This window comes from Lycorma delicatula, chromosome 10 (assembly GCF_047948215.1).
Source record: "Lycorma delicatula isolate Av1 chromosome 10, ASM4794821v1, whole genome shotgun sequence".
NCBI lineage: Eukaryota > Metazoa > Arthropoda > Insecta > Hemiptera > Fulgoridae > Lycorma > Lycorma delicatula.
This window is the reverse complement of record NC_134464.1, coordinates 22,198,814-22,221,569: the sequence shown is the minus strand read 5'-3', so window position 1 is coordinate 22,221,569 and position 22,756 is coordinate 22,198,814. Positions and strand designations below refer to the sequence as shown.

Sequence of the window (22,756 nt, the reverse complement as noted above, 5' to 3'; positions counted from 1 at the left end):
TGGCTGTCGTATTCCGAAAATACTGATGACTACAAAAAAACCTACCTGCACGTATGGGATCGGTCAAAAATTCAAATTTCGAAATTCTGTAAGTGATTTCAAGAAAAGAAAGAAAAGTTCGTTTTATCCTTATACATTTTTATAAACCATTATATAAGCACTACAGTTGTCAATAAAAAATATTCCAAGATTAAGAGGATGTTATAAGAAAAACAACGACCGCAGTCATCCAGCTGTAAATCATCTAGACAACAGTGACATGGTTTTATAGACTTGATGATATAACCAAATGTACTAGGTTTTCTGGGTTGTTAAGAAGGCTAATTTTGTAGGCAAATTGTCACAATGGGCTGTGATTTAAGTGCCTGGTATTATTGATACTTTAGACATTAAACTTATCATTTTTATCAAAATTATTTATCCTTCACCAGCAGCATTGACGTCTATTCATACTGAATAGAAGAAATGTTTCCGTTCAATATTAGGAAAAGTTAAAAATGATGTTCACAGAAAACGGTTTTACTCCACTACAGTAGCGCTGATGCGGCTTAGGATTCAATGTTCAAGCTTTGACGAACATAATGACGATACTTGTTTAGTGGTGTGGTTGAGTGTGAGGTTATGAGAATATTTTTTCAAATGAATTGTCAATTTAAATCTGTATATCATATTGTATAAGTATTAATATTACTGATTCAACGGTTTGAAAAATGGGTGATCGAGAACAGGACAAGGGCAGAGATTCAAGGAGGAAAAAGTTTTACCATTCGTACAAAGTAATACAGATGAATTAAATTTTTGTTTCATACGTTTTAAGTTCTTGTAGCCAATTTATTATCTATTTAAAAAATACTACAGTAGTTTCACATTATAGATTGACGTAGTTGTTCAATTTATTTATGTATATGTAATGTTTATATGTGGTTTTTTTTAGTTTTTTCAGTGTTGTTTTATTACCATTTGTAATGGACAGGTTGTTACTACTACTACTACATGTTCAAGCGTTTTATTTTTTTTCATTTTAAAATGATATTTTCCCATTTTATTTTCCCAAAAAATAAATAGTTGCTGTAAACAGTTCCATATGTCTGATGGTTACAATTTTTATTTATAGGAATACAAATTTCTAAAGAAATAAATGAGAATAAAAGGTGTTTTTGTTCTTAGTGTTACTGATTATGACATCAGCTGATAAACTAATGTAGTGCTGCATTATTGTTAGACTGTCTTGTGAACTAATTATTAGCTTTAAATATATACTTGTTTTATGTATTTCTTTTCAAAAGATCCAGGTGAATTTAAGGATTTCATTTAGAGTTTTTACTGCTCCCCTTCTAGAAAAGTAAGTTAACCACAGTGTTACTTTGTTGGAAATATTTTTAAAATTATATTTTTTCCTTAAAATGTGAAAACATATTATTTTTTTCATCTACTAATCATCTTTTGACAACAGATCATTCGTACACAATGTGGAACGTACACAATGTGGAACTACAATATATGTTATAAAAAGTAAAAAAAGACTCTCAGCAAAACAATATGAAATATTTGAATGAATATCCAACATTTGTATTTATTACTGGTAATGATAAATACAAATGTATTATTTAGGTCGACTCAGACCACACATTTAATGATACATTTGGTACAAATCATTTAGACAATCTTGAGTTTCTTTTAATGTATGCACATCTCTCTTTTATGAAACACTCCAGTATATGAAGTTGTAAAATTAATTTTAATATCTATGTTTAGTATTACTATAGTCTAAATAATGAATATGTGCACTTCACTAGTACAGTGAGCTACATTACACATAATACATGACAAATTTTGTTTTAAATTAACATAACAGTATTCATTCATTTAGAGTATTTTTAGTATTAACTGACAGGTTAGTAAAAGTGGAAGTGGTTAGCAGAGCAGGGAGTTTCAGATCACATGATTTTATCAAGGAGGCAAAGAGAATATGTGATTTGAATGTTAGTTTGTTATGAAGGATATTGTTTGGCCATACAAGTATGTGTTTCTGCAATTTTAACTGTTCAAATATTAGTTTTTGTGATATAATTAAGCTCTTTAAATCAGTTTACAACTAAACAAATTTAAAGATGATACTAACTGTTTATTTGTGATATGCAGAAATTCGGCAAATATTTTAATAAGGAAGATGAAATGAAATATTTAGGTGAATGATGATAATGAATAAAATCATTAGTGAAAAGGTAGTGTTAACTGTGACATTTATAGTAATAAAATTATAGATTCTGAGTTTCATAATATTTCAGATTGGTTACTATCATTTCACATTTATAGTATTTTTCATATAGCATTTCTTATAGCTATATTATATTTTTATGACTATAAAATTCATTTATATGCACTTGTCTTTGATATATTCTAATATTAAAATAAAATTAAAATTAATTCATAAGTATGACTAATTTTAACATATTATTAGTTCTATCTACTTTGGTGATTTGATGTTTTTTAATTTAGCATTGTGCTATTGTATTTGATAATATAGTTAGCATTTACATCTTTGCTAGCGCTGATTTTAATTGATTTAGTGTTTCTACAATATAAATTTGTAGGTGAATACAAAACCATATTTATGATTATGGACTCCACATTTATCATAATTACCTTGATGTAGAATTAATGTTGTTTTTATTTAAATATATTTTATATGGTTATTAGGTTTAAAGGCCTGAGGGTACATTATTTTTATTATTTAAAGATTTTCAAAATTATTTTTTCCTTTGTTTGATATTTATATAAAACAACATTCTAATGACAATTATTGTACGAGTAATAATAAATATTGTCTTTTTGTGAAATTGTTAGGTATTATATATATATATATATTCTGGTTTTTATTTTTATATAGGTAATTGATGAAATCAGTTGCCCCATTTTGTGTAGCTATTTTTCTAATGAAATTTGCGAAATAAAATTCTAATTTTCAGTTTTTATTTAATTTTTGTCTTGTTTTTTTGTGTATGTGTGGCAGCACTAACATTTTAGAATAAATATTTATTTTGGGTGTTAGTATAGAGTGAAATTATTATTTATTGTAATGTTTCTAGCATCATAAATTCTATTTATCATTAATATATGTTAATTGTTACTCATTATTGTTTCTTAAAAAAGAAATTCCTTTTATTTTTATTTATTTTAACAGTAAAATGTAAGTTATTATAATTCTTAGCATGATTTTGTGTTTTATGTATGGATAACAAGAATATTGTCTACACCAGACTCATAAATATTATCTTGTTGGTATTAGAATCTCATAAACTATTTTAAAATCCAAATCTGAATGTAAATTTCTGAAATGATAACTTAAACGGGTTTCAAATATGGAGGCCATCAGATTGTAGTTAATCTGTTTATTGACTTGAGAATTGCTTCAGTTGCATTTTTACAAATTATAGGACTAAATTGTTAATAAAATCTTTCTCTCTAAACTAGAGGCCATTTTGATTATTAAACAATCATCATTGTACATTAAGAGAATAATATAAACAAGACTCTGACTAAGTAAATTAAATTAATAATAATTAAAATATAAACAGTACTTATGAAATACTATAAAATGAGAATTTTTTAGAAAAAGATTTCATACTATATTACTGTGGTCCTTTAAGGCAACTGTCCCAAATCAATGTATAAGAATGGACAGTTTGATGGCTAAAAATATGAGTCATAAAGATCAATATTTATCAAATTAAAAATGTAAACTTATCCATCAGTTTATGAATGTGTAATCTTTACTAATGGGATGAAGCCTATCTATGTATACATAAATATGTGCTCAAGTAATTTTCATTAACCTCTTTTGAATTGTGATTTATCTTGACATTTTTTATAGTTATCCTCATGTGTTTTTTTATTTTATTTTAAATAATTAATATGAACATTAATTGCATCTATTTTTAATTTTATAATTAATTGTGTATGTTGTGATGCTTATTTAATCAAAGTTTTATCATGGTTTCCTTTGATCCATCTAGGCAACTGCTGGAGTATATCCTTTTTTATAATTGCCTATTTTTGACAATCTATATAAAATATTTATTTCTATGATCTTTAGCTTTAAAACAAATAAAGCAAATTGCCCACCATAATTTAATGTTTATTACAAAGGTAATATATATATAGATACATTATCGAACTATAGATATATAAACTAAAAACCGTTACTACATTGCAATCTTCTGCCAGGAGTTATTGTTGGTTTTTAAGCTTTCTACTGCTTTAGTTATGAGTTCTTATTTTTCTATTCTAAATTTATTCGTTTGATTGGAATTTGCTAAAACAACAACAAGTTATTCATACTTTTTATTATTCTAAAAATACTGGTAAAAAGTTTTGTTTTAGTGCATTTTCCTATTATTTAATTCTTAATTAGCAGTTTTATAATTTGTCAGTTAATGTTATTATGTTCCTTTTCTATTGACGAGGAGTTTGTGGAATGTAACGCACGCTGTTACGAAACGGGAGAAAAAATGTACTAAGTGACAAGTGCTGCCATCTTGCAGATTCGTTCCTCTTCTACTAACATTCCAAAACTCGTTTACTCTCTGCACACTCTCATTTTCTGTCAGTGCCATTGTTTTGGAATCGAGCACGGCTACTATGTCAACGCGTCCAAACAACGTGTAGCGATTGCATTTTTATGGGCGGAAAAAGAGAACTAAAAGCTAAAAGCTATTTATGGTGATGATAATCGAAGTATACTGATTAGGTGGGTGATAAAATTTCATCAGAAGCTTTTTAAGAGAATAGGTTTCGGCAACTCGCAGCGGTCTACCAGTTTCTGCGATTGATGAGAAGTACCAATAAGAGGTGAATGAATCAATTCAAGGTGATCGTCGATCACATAAAAACCTATAGTACACAGATGGACGTATCGAATGAACGAGTAGTAAACGACCGGTTACCGTAAAATCTGTTTGCGGTGGCTGCCACGCGAACGTACCGTAAAACGCAGAGTCCCTTGTGAAGTTGAAATTTAAACCTACTCCAGACATTCCATACTCACAGATTGTCACTTTTTATGCAGATTTAAGAGGAAAATTAAGGTTATTAATTTCATCACGGATAATAAACTGAAGGATGCAGGAAGGTGGATCAAGGAAAGAATATCAGTTGTCTTCTTTTATGCAGATTTAAGAGGAAAATTAAGGTTATTAATTTCATCACGGATAATAAACTGAAGGATGCAGGAAGGTGGATCAAGGAAAGAATATCAGTTGTCTTCATTGACGGAATGAAAAACCTAGTTGGTTTTCTCATTGGGAGAAATTGTATCTGTAAATGATGACTACGTGGAAAAATAAATGTAAGTTTTTGTAGCGAATAGATTGTACTTTTATGCGATGGGGTTTATTTCATTTGACCGTCTCTTTTCACATGCGTGTTATGAGCAACTGCTTTTTACATTTCAGCCACCTCTCTTATTTTTTGTGTGCATTTCTTTTTTTTCTTTACTGATGCCGGTCATTTAACAATCGAATTAATTGGCAGTATAGCTTTGGATTTTAAATAAAACATTTTTTTAAATGGTTTTTTAATTGTTTTTTCCAATCTTTACTTTTTTTGTTCTAATTCTTCGATGTAAATTTTGACAGTAGTTTTTCTTTCTTAAAATAATCAGGTTCTAAAAGAAAGTTATCAATGCGTTTAATATTATCGTTATTTAATTTAATGTTATAGTTTGCTGTTACCTTTATAATTTTTTTGCAAATTTATGTCACTGTCTTTGAAGACAGCCTTTATATTCATTTTGATTGTTATTAGGTAAAAAAATCAATTCATTAGTATTTATGAACTATTATTATTATCAATTTTAAGTTCACTTATCTTTAAATCAGGTAATGCTTGATTTTTCCTGGTTGCCAATATTATATATTATTCAAGCTTGTTGTAAACCCAGTTATTGAAATCATCCATTAACTGAAATTTTGTAATAATTATTAACGCAATACGGTGTAAGCTATCAAGTCGGTTCAAACATACTGAAGTAAAGTTTACTAAAATGCATAAAGTATATAAATATCAGTTTTGTAAATCAAGTTTAAGACTTCAAAATGGCAGAAAACAATTTTTTTAATTATTGACATTTAACCATAAAACATCTAAAACAAGAGATAAATAGATTATATTAACTTAGCGCGTTTATGGCATAAATAGAAGTAGAGACACGTCCTTCTCTTCAGATCACACAACTGTTTAGCAATAAGAATGAATAGTATAAGCTAAAAAAGTGAATATATTATATTAATTTATTATAAAAAAAGGTTGTATATCAATTTTATTGTATCACATTTGCGATTTGTGAAAAATCCTGAGGCGATGGAATAAATAAAGTCTATTTTCGTGTTCAGTGCTAAAAAATACGTAGAATTCAATTATCAAAAGTTAAAAAACACTCCACAGCCCAAATTTTGCAGGCTTGTGTAATAAGAATGTTCGTTCGGACAGTCTATATAAATTTTAATGCAGTTGTGTATCCTATAAACCAAGGCGTTGATATTTCTATGTGTGTTCCATTATAACAGATTTGTTGAACTTTGATAACAAGCAGATTTTATTTCTGTAGGGACGTTATAAATTTATTTTAAAATGGCACGGTTCATCGTAAGTTTTATGGTAGCAAATTTTGGTGTTATTAATTTTAATCCATTTTTTAATAAAAATAATTGTTACCATTAGATATTTTTGATTTGATGTGCGATTAATAATAGTAATAATCTTTTGCGATGAAACTTTGGTGAGTTGTGTGCACGCCCGCGATGGTTTCTGAATTAGTTTGGACCCGCTAGGTGGCGCTGGAGTCGAGATATTTCAAAAAATTGTATTCATAGTCCGTTGGGCTCATATTCAGAATATGTATTTCATGGAAAGAAATACCTTTACAAAAAAACGACCCGCTAGATGGCGTTGGGTTTTTGAGATATTTGGAAAAGTGCATTATCGTCCGATTTGGCTCATATTCAGAATATGAGCCAAATATATTAGTTACGGTGAAAAGAAATATTTTTGGGAAAAATGGAAAAGGTAGAAAGGGGGAAAAGGAAAAAGGGAAAAAGCAAAAAAGGGAAAGGTTGAATTTTGTGAATTCCGTAATGTTCAGTATTTTTATGTTTTATCAAACTTATTTGATGTATATATTTACTCAAATCTAGCAATGGCGAAGCATTGCCGGGTGAGCTAGTTATAATATAATTTGTTCTGGTTAAAACAAAAATGAAATAATTATTTAGGATTATTTAATAGAAATAATATAATTAAAATTAATAAACCCTTAATTAGTAGTAACATCGCGACGTTTTCAAAATGAAATAATTATTTAGGATTATTTAATAGAAATAATATAATTAAAATTAATAAACCCTTAATTAGTAGTAACATCGCGACGTTTTCCACCGTCTATCAAAACACAAAATTAGTTTTTATATGATAACTTAGAACTGTTATATTCATACAAAAAATAAAGTATAGTTATACAAAAAATAAAACGAACAAAAAATAGTTAAACATGTTTTTCTTTATTCAACAGAGGTGTAAAATTTAATATTCTACATTTTATGTTGTAGTTGGGTGCCTGTGTAGGCTGTTTGAGATTGTGACTTCAAGTCCTCCACTTTGTTAAGATTACAAGCACCCGAATATAACAATGAAATGTATAAATTCCATTAAATTTCACATCGGTGACTTAACTTACTGTATCCTTAAAAAAATGCGTATAAGAAAATAAAGAAAAACTTATTTTAACTATTTTTTGTTCGTTTTTCACAATTAATTCTAGGTTTTCTACAATTAGTAGGCGAATTTTTTTTTTATCATTATTGTATTATTTATTTATTTATTCAGAAAAGGAGTTAACGGGAAATTTTTGTATCTATATTTTCTGCATCAAATAAACCTTCAAAGAAATTTGTTATTGATAGTATGTACTTTTTAGTATTTCTTGAAAAAAAATTAGCCAAACAATTTCACCCCTTCCGAGAAAATTTGTAACTTTGTTTATTTAGAATTATGGCTGTATCTTTGTATTTTTTAAACGTTTTTAAAAAGTTTTTTTTTTAATTTATTTTACTCGAATGTTTACACTTGAGTATGGGAGTCCCAAAATTAAAAAAGAATCTGTTTCGCAATGTTAAACCATTATGCTCAAACATATTTTTTTAAACAATAAGTCTAAAATCACTTAAATACCCCCCTCCCTTGATGGGGGAGTTCCCAAATTTTTTAAAAATTCTAAAATTTTTTTTTACTTCAATTTTAATTTATTTAAAATTCAATTATAGTACTAAAATTTTCAAAATTTGAAGAGTTATGTTTGTTTTATTTTTGGATGGAATTGTTAGCTGCATTTTGATCCTTTAGATAGGGAGAATTTGTTGACTGAGGCTGACTATGGTACGTATGAACAATGGCTGACCTAGGCGCATATGTATGTGCTTCATTCTCCTGGTTGAATTCCGTCCGTCCCCTTAAGTCCTTTCAGTGGTAGTGCTTTCCGGTTTAGCTGGAATGCGCCTTTCGAAGGCCCTAGTGTTTGAAGGATGTTATGCGCTCCTCTTTCTGGAGGAAGACTTATGTTTCAAAGTTATGATTCTAATATACTAATACTAAAAATGTTGGTTATTTATTTTTTTGAGCATGTAGGCTTCAAAAATTAAAAAAAGATTTTAATATAATCAAACAAGTAATTTTATACTTAATAAAAAAAAAAGAAGATAATTTATTACATTACTTTTTTTCTAATAGGTCGATGTAATAACTTTCTTTTTCTGTTTAGCCTTTGGAACCACCGTAAGTTATTACTTCAGAAGATGAATGTAAATAAAGTGTAGAGTCTTGTACAGTCTCAGGTTTGCCTTGCCTGATATGTGTGATTAATTAAACTCCCAACCACCAGTATTCAAATCTGTACAAAAATAAAACTACCTTTACTAGGATTTGAACCTTACTGGGATTTCTACCGTAGTAGAAGTGTCCCTACTTTGAAATCAGCTGATTTGCAATTACAAGTTCACCAGTTGGTCTAGTGAAATAACTGAAGCTGGTTAATTAAACATTTTTGGTTAATATTTTGTAACACATTTGTTTGTAATAAAAAGAATTTAAAATTGTGGTTATTGTTTTTCAATAAAAAGGAATTATTTTATCATAAAGGTGCTAATAGAGCTTAAATTGATTGAATACAAAAAAGTAATTTTTTAAATTAATTGCTTGCAATTCATTGCCAGCTTTTATTTAATAAATTATGGAACCATTTAGAAATTATTACCACCTATTTATTTAAAGTGCTGTTAAAATATCTTTTATACTGTGGATGAATTATTAAAAAACAATACTAATATTGAACAACTTTAAAACCCTTGAATTTTCTGTGTATCTTGTGTCTACATTAATTTATGGGGTAATCCATTTTAATTCAAAAATTTTATTGCATCACTATTTTTTTTATTTCATGATATTTGGTATATGATAACTACTCATCATGTAGGGGCCAAAAAATATTTTTATATTTAAAAATAATCTTTTTCTTGAGTAATAGAATATTTTCTTACTTGCGAACAGGTAAAAACAGCCATTTCGTCACTTTTTCCATGAGTTGTAGCATTCTTATTTTATATCGGATAGAAGTAAAAAAAAAAAACTTTTTGTAAAGAATAAAGATGGAAGATCATTTTAGTGTACTCAAAATTCATTTTGTTACATAACCACATCTTGTGTAATATTTACTGAAGTTACATTTGCATTTGTTGTTTTTTTAAATTTTGGGTCCAAAATAAATGATGAAGGGTTTAGGTTAAACAGGCCTTTTTTTTATGTATTAACTTTAATAAGTACTAGTAGTATTTATAAAAAAAAATTGGGCTGTTACTGAATGTCCTTTATTAAAAAAAAATGGCCACCAAATCATAAGATTTTGAAAATGTAAGATATTTGGGGTCCAAAAACTACATGTGGGACATTTGGCAAAAGTCCTGAAATCTTTACAGCGGTAAATACATATCATCTACTTTAAAAGCATATAAAATTTACTTTGTTACTCAAAGGGGATTGAAGAGTAATGAAGTCATCAAAACCACTAAAAACACCGTTCCTTCTAACCGTGAAAAAAAAATTCTTCCAAAAAAAAGGAAGGAATTCTTCCTTCTATCCAAAAAGTTCAGAGCATGTTTTTTCAGAAAATAATGTAGGCCTACTATACAAATTATTTTGACATGTTTATAATGATATATAGCTTCTACACAGTTAGTTACTTAAAGTATGATTCATATACATAAACTCATGTTTAAACACGAATGTGAATAAATATGCATGGACATGAATGTTTGCGTAATTCAGAATGTAAACATTGTAGAAGGCTCAGTTACCGTTGATTTTAATGTAATATTGTTGCCAATTAGAAAAAGTCTGTTACTCAAGAAAAACTTTTAAAAAAAATTAAAATATTTTTTGTCCACTACAAGGAGAGTAGAAAATAGTGGTGTGATCATTTGTTGAATTAAATAGAAAATCCCGTGTTATCATTGGTTTATTTTTGTATTTTGATTAGATAGTTAGGAAGTAATGTGCGAGGGTGGTGAATGATGAAGAGTGAATGTTTTGTTGTCATTGGTTTATTTTCTTTTTTGTTTAGATAGTTATGGAAGTAATCTGTGAGGGCGGTGAATAATAAAGAGTAACCTGTGGTGTTGAAGAAGAGTGAATGTGTGTTGTCATTGGTTTTGTGTTTATCGGCTTCCTATTTTGATTAGATAGTTATGGAAGTATTCTATGAGGGCGATGACATGTATCTTACTTCATTTTACTTCAACAAATTTTCAAAAAATTTATTGCATCACTATTTTTGATTTTGATGATGTGTTTGGTATATGATAACTACTCACCTTGTAGTGGCTAAAAAATATTTTTATTTATTTAAAACCAATCTTTTTCTTGAGTAATAGACTATTGTCTTACTTGCCAATGGATAAAAACAGCCATTTTCGTCAAGTTTTCCATGACCTGTAGTATTCTTATTTTACATCATACACAATTCAAAATGGCCTTTTTGTAAAGAATAATGATGGAACTTCATTTTATTGCACTCAAAATTCATTTTGTTTTTCTAACCAAATCTTGTTATGTTTATAATTTGTTTTTTAAAATTTTGGGCCCAAAATAAATAATGAAGTGCTTAGTGTATCAGACCTGTTTTTTATCTTTTAACTCTTATAAACTAATAGCTCTAAGAGCTATTAGTTTATAAATAAAAAAAATGGCATATTACCAAGTGTCCTTCATAAAAAAAAAAAAACAAACAAATTTTAAGATGTTAAAAATGTCTCATTTTTTCGTCCCAAAAACCACATATCGTACAGGTGGCAAAAATCTTAACCTTTACAGCAGTAGGTACTTTGTATCTTAAAACTGTATAAAATTTAGTTTGTTACTCAAAGTGGTTGACAAGTAATGAAGCCATTAATCCCGCTAAAATCACTGTTCCTTCTAACTGTGAACAATGTATCCAAAAAATTCACTGCATTTATTTTTTCAGATAATAGTGTAGGCCTACTGTACAAATTATTTTGAAATGTTTATAATGGTGACGTTATTGGTTTGTTTTCCTGTTCTGATTAGTTATTTACAGAAGTAATCTGTGAGGGTGGTGAATTTTAAATAGTAATCAGCGGTGTTGAAGAATTAATGTGTGTTATTGGTTTTCCTATTCTGATTATATAGTTACGGAAGAAATCTGTGAGTTTTAGGGTTTTTAGCGGTATTGCTGGCTTCATTACTCGTCTAGCCCTTTGAGTAACAAAATACATTTTATATTGTTTTAAAGTACATAAAAAAGTACTTATTGCTGTAAAAATTTCAGATTTTTGCCACATGTTCCACAGGTGGTTTTTGGGCCCCAAAAATGAGAAATTTTCAAAATCTTAATATTTGGCAGTCATTTTTTTTAATGAAGGACATTCGGTAACAGTCCAATTTTTATTTTATGTACTACTAGTACTTATTAAAGTTAAAATGTAAAAAATAGGCCTGTTTACCCTAAGCCCTTCATTATTTATTTTGGGCCCAAAATTTGAAAAAACAACAATATGCAAATATAACTTCAATAAACATTACAAGATGTGGTTATTTAACAAAATGAATTTTGAGTACACTAAGATGCTGTTCCATCTTTACGCTTTCCAAAAAGCTTTTTTTGACTTCTGTCCTATGTAAAGTAAAAATACCACAGCTCATGGAAAAAGTGATGAAAATGGCTGTTTTTAACTGTTGGCAAGTTAGAAAATAGTCTTAAAAAAACATTTTCTAAACATATAAAAAAAATATTTTTTTGGCCACTACAAAGTGGGTAGTTATCATACCAAATATCATCAAAATCAAAAATAGTGATGCACTGATCATTTGTTGAATTAAAATGGAATACTCCATATGTTGAAGTATTTTCATTTATGCCTTTTTAATTGTGATGTACTTTGTAGTAACTTTTTCATGTTTGATTTTATATCATGTGCTTATTTATATACTATGTGTCCCATGAAGAGGTATATGCTTTTGATTTAGTATTACTCACCAATTCCCTCATTGACTATTGAGAACTTTACAAACCTTTTATCGAAGATTGGAAAAATGTTCTGTGAAAATTTCAACCTTCTATGATGTTTAGAAAATAAAAGGGGGCTTCCAAATAAAATCATCAATTTTAGATAAATCACATTTTGTATTCATTACAAAATAGCTGGTAAAAATGTTAAAAACAGATGATTTATTGTTAACCATCTGTTCAAATTGAATAAAATAAGTTAATAATTAGTCATTTGAAAGCTGCCATTTTGTTTGTAACTCCTAAAAAGTTAAAATTTTCATAGAACATTTTTAGAAAGTTCGTTAAAAGGTCTGTGAAGTTTCAATAGAATCAGTGGGGGTGTGAGTGAGTGATACTAAGTCAGAAGCATATACCTTTTTGTGGGACATTATATTTTCCTTTAATAAATAATTAATATGGATTTTAATGGATTTTTAAAATTAATTGTGAATTTTGTGATGGTGTTTACTACAGTTTTTCCTGATCCATCTAGATAAATGCTAGAATAGTCCCTTTTTTATTCACGCATTACTAATATTTATCTATTATATAATATTAAGTACTGTGATATATTACATATATTTCTTATTCAGTATCAAAATAAAAAATATATTTTATAGTTTTTGTTTATTTTTTTATAAATATAATAAATTAACTGTTTTTATAAACATAATAACTGGTAACTACCATTACATTTTTTTACTGGTATTCCTTCCATTATCATAAATAAAAAAATAACTTTTTAAAAAAAATGTGGGTAATAACAAAATAATATATATAAAATTAGCCCTTTAACCTAATAAACAATGAAAAACAAATTCAAGTTAAAAGACATTAATAAAAACAGATTGTATGAGTGATTATAAAAAATATGGTGTCTGTAGAATCACATGTAATCATATTTGTATTTGAAAAACAAATATATCATTTAAAAGCAGCTTTAGTAGTGTTAGGTGTAAATTATCAAGTATAGCGGAACACTTAATAAAAAAAATAAGTATCTTGTCTTCAGCATAGATAATAATATATAATTTTTTCAAATTAACTAAAAATTAATTTTTCTTGATTTAACATCAAGAAAAATGTTGTATTTACAAATATAAACTAATTGTAAAATTATTACTTATTAAAATATATTAATTATTTATTACTTATAAAAGTGATGGTTTACTTAATTTATTGACACTGTTAGAATGACTTTTACTATAAATGTTTTTATTCATTCTACTATTCTAGTAACTATGAATAAAACAATGATTATTGACAATTAATTGCTGTATAACAAGATTTTTTTTTATTTATGTTTAATAATAGTTGTCTGATGATGGTTTAAACATATTGAAAAATGTTGTAAATTATAATATTTGTTAAGTTAAGCCATTTGTAATTTTTGTCTTAGTGATCATCCTGTTGGATATTTCAGCAGTGTAAAGATGTTTTATTCAAATTTATTCATTTTAGGCCTGAATACGAATGCTTTAAATCATAAACATTGTTGTTGCATGTGATTCATATTTTGTGATTTTGTTACATATGTGCTGAACATAGAAAATGCTTACTTTACAGCAAAATTTTCCTGTTTATCAAGAGGAAAAAAATAGCGCCCTGTTGTTTAGATTTTAAAAATGATAAATTTTTAAAAGTTTGATTATGGATGTAAACATTATAAAACTGAAAAAAATATTTTAATTGTATAATCTCTTTTTGGTTTATTACTACATATATTTTCACTTATTTTTAAATCATTTTTTTAAATTTATATCAAATATTAGATTACATAATTCATCTGTTTGGCAGGTGAGCTATTTTTTTAATATCAGTCTCATCCAGTACTCATCAGTACTCAGACTAAATATTCAAAGTTAGATATTCAAACTCAGATGAAATCAAACTGTTAATACGTCAAATATATGATTTTCATTTTGAAATACATTTCCTTCTATAAAACATTAAGATTTCAAAGATGTGTGATATATATATTTCAAAAATTTTATTATCTAATATCTGGAACATTATGAACAGTGAAGTATTATTGAAACTGGAAGTATTAGGTTTCTATATATATTGACCTATAAACTCTAGATGAAGTTTATTGATGAAAACAGTATGAAGATTTTGTCAAGACAATCTACTATATTCTGCAAAATTTAAATAGAAAACAATATAACAAACAATACCTTGCTTTTTAAATTCCAAACTTTCCATTTGAAATGAATCCGTCAGTAACCTGACAGAAAAATTCCTGAGACAAAAAAATTCCGTTATTCTTTAAAAATAATTTGTGCTTTTTCAACTTTGAAAACTTATTTTTAATATAAGATGTTACACTGAAGCTTTACAACTGACTAAACAATAATACAAGGTTTTGGTAGAATCAATATTACTAAAGTACTTGTCAGTCTTTTTATAAAAGCTATACTCGTAAAACACAGATTAATATTTTTGAATATGTGATTTGAAAAGCACTTCATACTATTAAAAATTACTCCCAAATTTTTCCTTATTCTCAATATACATAAAGTCTTCTCAATAATTTTTTATATAAAAAAGTAGTATTTCTCATTTAGTTTCCTAGAAATTGTCATTACTTCACATCTTGTTTTTTTTTACATTTAAATTTAATTTATTTATATTACTCCAGACATTTGAGAAGAATCTATATAATTTTGCAACAAATACTGATCATTTGTACCATTAATTTATAAAAAAAAAATTATGTTTAATAAGACATTTATTTTTTAAATATATTTGTGGCATCGTTAATGAAAATTAAAAACAAATAATGCCCTAATTTCGACCTGAGGTGCTTATGAATTTACATTGAAGTAGCTAGTGAAAAATTAAGAAAACTCATTACAGTTTTTCTATCTTATCAGATAGATATTTATTTCCTTTGCCATTTAATTGCAAAAACAATTTCATATTCCTGTTTTTGTTATTGCAAGTTTTTGTTAAGGTTTACACTCTCGTTTTTCTATTTTTTAAATCGTTTTGTTTTTTATTTGTGGAACTTTTATTATTTTTATCTCTGCTTCTACTTTGTAATTCACTTTCTTGTTACAGTATAAGGAATTGATTTGAAATTTTATTTTAAATATGTTTTTCTTTTTTATTATGTTTTTAATTTAAAATCTGTTTACTAATAACTGATATTACTTTATTGTAGGACAGAGAAGAAAAACACTACGGCTCTAGGAGACTTCCAATTATCTTGACAAAACCAGATTCAGAACGTTCTGTAATGGATAATAAAAGTGATACGCAAAGGACTAATACTAATATAAGTGTGATGAGTGGTGTTGGGAGTGGTGCTGGTAGCAGTAGTTATACTGGACAACCTTGTAGTATAAAAACCAAACTGCAAGAAGGGAATATGGGTTCATCAACTACTGGTACATCTAGTCAGTCACAGGATAAACCATTGTCACAACCGACTATTATTTTAAGGACGAGGGAAGGCGATAATCGTGCTTTATCTCCTAATCAGCGTGCCGCTGCTAGGTAAATGTTATTCTTATTTATTGTCACAAGGTTTTGTTTCTGTTTATCTCTTGTTTATCTATTTTATGGATGTTTCCTATTAAAATCTCAGAGCTACATTTATGTTTATTATTAGGAACTATATTGAAAAGTAATTTTTGCAGTTATTGGCATTACAGTGGAACTGTTTTTAGGAGCAATAGAGTCTAACTCATTCCTGAAATTAGCTTACATAAATATTTCATACAGATCTATACACTATTGTATATTGTATAGAACAAAAAAAAATGTGATTGAGTATAAATTAGGCTTAAGGTTTTCTTTTCTAATCAATTCATAATCCATGATTATTCATTATGATTTCTAAATAGTTTTTTTCTGGATTCAGGTTTAAATTTTATTACGTTAGTCTTTATTAAATTGTATTATAATAAAATCTATAGATATAGATAGAATGGTTTCTTGATTGGGACTGAAAAAGGCACCGGGGATTGACCAACATGACCCAGATATATTCTGCCATCTGCTGCCTGTCATAAGAGAGTTGCTTGGCAGGCTGTTCATGGGGTGCCATGAACAATTGGGGCTGCTTCCCAACTTGTTGGAAAGTGGCTTTAGTGCGAGTGCTCGTAAAACCAGGAAAGGAGCTTAGTAAGGTCGGCAGTTATTGGCCCATCAGTTTCTTGCCGGTAATTGGCAAGTTGCTTGAAAGGCTGTGGAACGGCTGTGGGAAAACATTGAGGTGATTGGTTTTCTAAATCGAGGCCAATGTGGCTTCATGAAAGGGGTTGGCACTGAGGATTGCATCTTAAATGCTCATGCCGAGGTGGAAAACGCCTACTGTAAATATGTTTTGGCAGTTTTTATAGACATAGAGGCAGTAATTCCTTCCTTGTGTTGGAGTTCTGTTCTCTATGAGTTGGAACGCCGCAATGTTCCCATAGCCCTGCAGGCCATAGTATGTGACTATTTGTCTAATTGTACGGCTGTGTTCAAAGATGCGCACCTAGCTATGGAAAAATCCATCACCCGGGGAAGCCTGCAGGGTTCTGTTCTCAGTCCCCTGCTGTGGAACCTGGTATTTGACGGATTTCTGGGATTGATATTCCCAGAAGGGGCACGACCCAGGCTTTCACCGATGACTGCCTCCTTTTAGTTTGTGGTAATTCATGACTGCAGCTGGAAGGTCGAGTACAAGTGACCTTGTCGACTGTGGAGAGCTGGATGGACATTCAAAATTTAAAGATTTCTCTGCCCAAAACGAAGCTCAAGGGTGCAGACAAATTATCGTACAGTCGAAAGCTGTACATTAGTATAAAGGCTGTATAATCAGCCAAGTGAGAGGTCTTGAGTACCTAGGTGTTTTGTTTAATGAGAAGTTGCTGTTTAGTAACCACATTAGTCAATTAGCGGCAGACGCAGTCTTAGTGATGCACAGGAGGATTGCTCGGAAGGACTATGGGTTGTCTGGCTGTCAAATGTACATGGTGTACCAAGGTGTCTTTGAAAGCATGATCTCTTATGTGGCACCTGTTTGGGCGCATAGGTTGGATATGAATAGAGCACTTGTTCAAAATTTAGGGAGTGCCTAGCACAGAGCCTTAATTGTATGCACTGGTGTTTTTAAAACAACCTCCTACGAGGCTACCACCATATTGGGAAAGGCTCTCCCAATCGATTTAGTGATGAAAGTTCAGGCAGCCATGTGGAGATGTGAAGAGGCCGGGAGGCTGAGGTTTTGGGCCGGGCCAATACCAGAATGGAACAGTGATCACAATGTACTGGATTGAAATTTCACTCAGTTACCCATCTCCCACCTGCGGAAGAGGCTGCAGAGCCTCGCGATGGAAGCATGGCAGCTGGAATGGAACACCACAACTAAGGGAAGATCCCTGTACAAGTTTATACAGGATCTGGGGGGGGATGGTATGCCTCGAGTTCGTTTTTAAGGGAAACGGGTGTCCAGGTGCTCACCAACCATGTTAATTTGAACCAAAATCTGTTTCAGTTCTGCCTGGCAGCTGATGAGCTGTGTGACTGCAGGGAGGTCTAGTCAAATGAACACCTGATGTTTGACTGCCCTGCTCTTAAGGGGAGCCAGAGACTGGGCCACCCTGGAAGTTAGAGGTCAGGGGGAAAATTGGTCACTCACAAGCAGCAAGTCAATGTGGCAAAAGCCACATTTTCGGACCGTGTGGGAGTTCCTTGATGCGGTTGCTATGTTCAATCGACATCAGTAGTTTTCTTAAGGGAAAGATTCCTAATGCACTGCTGTGGGAAACTAACCTTCAGATATATGGCTGACCACCAGCCAATTAGGGCTCCAAGCACTTTAATGTGGTGGCAGGTACTTGCTGGCATTCAGTGACCTAGCCGTGGCAGCGAATTGCTGTCTTGACAAAGTAAATTTTAATTTATGGAGTCATATATATTTTTAGTAGTTGATGGGGTGCGCTTACCCATTTTAGTAAATATATGACAAGTGAGCGGTTGGGACACATAAGCCAGTGGTGTATGGCACCGTTCGTAGTCCGCTCACGCCATTAGATAAGCTCTAGGAGCTACTTAGGACACTGGTCGCCAAACTGTTTTTAGGCTCAGTAGCCGTTTGTGGCACAGACATTTGGTCTTATGCTTTAGAGTGACCGAATGGGGTGGTGGCGGGAGAAATGCCAAGCAAACCGATATACTTTATTACCACCTTGTGCTAAAATAACTCATATGTGTGTATATATATATATATATATATACATGTATATGTATATATATATATATATACATGTATATGTATATAAAGCACCGGTAGTTCCATTTGCTTATATTTTATATTTGTAGCTGCTGTTTATCCTGAATAATCGAATCCTTGAATATTATGGATCCACAAATGACATGTATAACTATAGTTAAACTTTGTGAATAATGCAGTGGTGATACATGATTGTATGGAGTTGATCAGCAGGTAGAAGGCATGTTTAGTATTCCCCTTCTTTTTTTTTTTGATGGATCAATAAATTCATTTTAATATCTCTGCACTGTGTGTCAACATTAGTTGTTATCTCTTTATACACAAAATCAATGATTATAACACTTATCCTCTTCCTGAATTCTGAAACTAATTGTTTCAGCTAAAAGTAACTAATTTTTTTTTTGGATTTCGTAAATAATTAGTGATGCTTTAACTTGCATAAATTCAGAAATAAATTGATAAAGTAATTTTTTAAAACATTAAGTTAACTTTTCAGGTTATATGGAAATTTTAATTTCAGAAGATCTTTTCAGAAGTAATTAATGAAAATGTATACCTAACTGGCTCAAGGTCCAGGGGAAACATTATTTAAATCAAATGTATAAATATTTGTTTGCTTTTGTAGGTCAATAGGGTCTTCCTAAGCTTCTAGCGTAGGATAGAAGGGTATATATCTATATTGAACTATGGAAGATTTTCTAATTTTTTTTTTTTATGTAATTTTTTACATGATTACATTTGAATCCTTTTGTTTTGCAATAATTTATTAACTAATAGTTATTTAAAAAGTTAGACTGTTAAAAAATTTATTTTAGAAGAAAACTAAGATACGTCCATTTGACTCTTGAAATTCTTTACCATTATTATTTACCATTATGTAATCTCTAAACTCAGTTCTGTGGCGTTTATTTATTACAAACTTGAAAAATAATGCATGAAAGTAAATAAAGCAAAAAATTTATGATATAATTTAATTTTTTTGCATTTATTTTTTAAATAGATAATTATTTAATAGAAAGATAATTTTTTGAATCTGCAGTCAAGACCTTTGAGGTGTCCCGTTGCTTGAAGTTCCATTGTCCAAAGTAATATTTGTTTTTCTATCATTAAATTAATCATATATTTTCATAAATTGAAATAAAACATGATTATTCTGATAACAAGATTAGTATGGAATTTGGGCTAATATAAATTGTTGTAAAGTTTAAGATGAAAAAATGCGCAGTTTTAAAATTTAGTCAAAATAATGAAATATTATTTATAAATACTGCTCAGCTGGAACGTCAAAGAAAATTAAAACACTGTGGACTTAGTAGGTTAAACTTTTGTAGTGTACTTATTGTAGACAGGTATATTTGGAAGTAAGGTGTAACTCCTAAATGGTTGCATTTAGGGGAAAATCTCCAACAATAAAAACACCTTAGAGTTATTTTATATTTGAAAATTCTATAAGAACTGGGAGGGGGTTTCTATTTAAAAGAAATTAAGTTGGCTGCTACGTTGAAAAAATGATTGAAATTTCAAACATGTCAATAGGATATTTTTAAAGTACTTAAAAATAAAATAAAGTTTACCATTTAACATTCTTCATAGCTTTTCATTATATGATCTGGTTGATGGAATGCTGGAAGAAAACCCTGGATTACTATAAATTTATAGGAATATTATGAATTGCTCTTTTTTAAAATATCTATTAATTACATGTGTAATCTTGATGCACTCAAGAATAACTAACTAACTAACTTTATTATTAGTGTTTGTTTTAAAATCATTACATTTATAACATGCACTGTTATTATTACCAAATGAATATTTTTTGTTAGTGATGATTTTGTGCAAATTAAAATGAATTATCAATTAAAATAAATGAAAAATAACCAGTCATTATGATATACAAATGCATTTTAAATGAAAACAGATTTTTTTTTATAATAGTTTTGCCAATCCACAGTGTGTAATAACAATTTTTCGCTGGTGTAAAAATAAATATAATTTTGTATTAAAATCAGTATTGCTTCCTCATCTGTTAAATTAGTAGTTTTACTGCATTATACATTTTAAATAAAAATAATACTAAAACTTTGTGTTTTAAATGCTAAGCTTTTAATCATTATAAAATATTTATTATGCTTAGATATATTACTGTATAAAGTATAATGAATGGGATTTTTGAAGGTTCTTAAAAAAAACATTAAAAAAGTTTTAAAGATTCAGAAACTCAGATCATTATCTGTGATCCATAAGTATGAATCAAATATTTAATTATGACAAATATTTAGAAAATTAAATGTGTTGCTTATCTATGTACTTGTTTGTATGAATGTGTAATCTTTCCTTCGAGTCAATCGATTTGAAGTGACCCAAGGGTTTTTGCTTGACCAATTAAAAAAAAATTGAAATATACTCACTTGTTTTCTACATGTCTCAGGACCTTAAAACTATTTTTTTAAAATTTTTTATTTAAGGAGTTTACCTGTGGCGGTCATCTTTGTTATGGTGCGCACACCTATTTTTGTGATTGTAAGGGTTTACGGTAAAAATCATGGCTAAAAAACTATTGGTCCTGGAAGGATGAAACAAAAAGCAATTTATTTATATTTTCTCAGGCAAAAGATTGGTCCACTGGTGTATTTACCTATTTCTCTTCTTTCTATGAGAAAATTACCAATAGTTGAACATGAAAAACTGTGAAATTTAACTTTTCGTAATTTTTTTCAAGAGGAAGGGATGGCACACATACTTTGAATTATTTTGTTATATGTAGGTATGTGTTAGTAGTTGTACTGTAAATAATATTAATAATGATATACTTATCCCTAAGTTTGTATGAATTTTTGAAAATTAATTTTTTTTTTTAAATTCAAATTTTGGCTTCAAATATCTCTTGACGGGGCTGGTGATATAAATCTCAAATTTTGCATGTTTTTGTAGATGTTTATGGTAAATAAAAACGTTTCTTGTGTATTGTACTAATAAAAATGTTATAACCTCTCAAAAATCATGAAAAACCTGTTAAAAGTGATACCATTTTGACTCGCTGAATAAGTGCTCCAAGGGGGTTTCTTGTCTTCTTGACACATTAATATTTTTATACTTATTGCCATATTTGAAATGACTTGTTTGAACCATCACTTTATTTAATGTACAAATAAAACATTTTCTTTTACAGAAACAAAGAGTAAATGAATTTTTAGATGATGCTAATTTAAAAAACCCTGATTTTTCTGTACCCCATTCTACTTGTACACAATTATGTGTTAAAAATAATCTTCAGTAGCACTATCTGAGTTGTGAACTATTTTGTTTTAATTTTTTACGTTTGATGTATTTACTATAACATTATTTCATGAGTTAATATTTAAATAAATAATTATAACAGTAAGTAATCGCATCTGTTTTTAGCTGATTTTCAAAAAAATTTGAAAATAGCTAGTGCGCTCGGTTATGTTTATTTGCATACATGTAGTATGTATGTGTAAGATTTTTTGTCTACACTACTGGACACAAATCTTAACCGTTTTTGATGAAACTTGGTGGGATGATGTAAATCTATTGGGAATAGAACCCTGTTAATTTTCAACCAAATCAGTTTGTAGGAACCAGAGTTAAGAGACAAAAAATTGGGTTCTCAGGTACATTTCAGCTTATTATAACAACAATAATGCTGACAAAAAATGGAAAGTAGCTTATTATTTAGTAAAGAATAGGTCTTTTAATAAGTATTCAACTTTCAATTTTCATATGCACAACTTCAAATACACTGCAAGATATAATCAAAACAAATCACTACTCAGTTTAATGAGTGTTGGCTTGATTTTTGTATGCCAAAGGAATGGCATAATCTGTTACTGATCCCAATTTTTAAGAAGGGAGACAAGAACCAGTGTGAAAATTATAGGGGTATTACTATTTTGAATGCC

The 22,756-nt window shown here is 29.1% G+C and overlaps 1 protein-coding gene across 6 annotated transcripts in view; it reads left to right on the top strand.

Annotated features, from left to right (window-relative positions):
* Positions 1–555: 555 nt before the first annotated feature.
* The window catches only part of LOC142331770 (nonsense-mediated mRNA decay factor SMG9), a 73,204-nt gene continuing 51,003 nt past the window's right edge, over positions 556–22,756 (top strand). For 3 of the 6 annotated variants that reach the window (XM_075377856.1, XM_075377855.1, XM_075377854.1), the window contains exons 1-2: positions 556–776; positions 15,777–16,111. In XM_075377856.1, the coding sequence (XP_075233971.1) occupies positions 711–776; positions 15,777–16,111 (401 nt within the window). In that variant the 5' untranslated portion in view covers positions 556–710. Of the gene's footprint in view, positions 777–4,679; positions 5,348–15,776; positions 16,112–22,756 lie in introns of those variants that run through there. The other 3 variants (XM_075377859.1, XM_075377853.1, XM_075377857.1) reach the window with 3 other exon arrangements.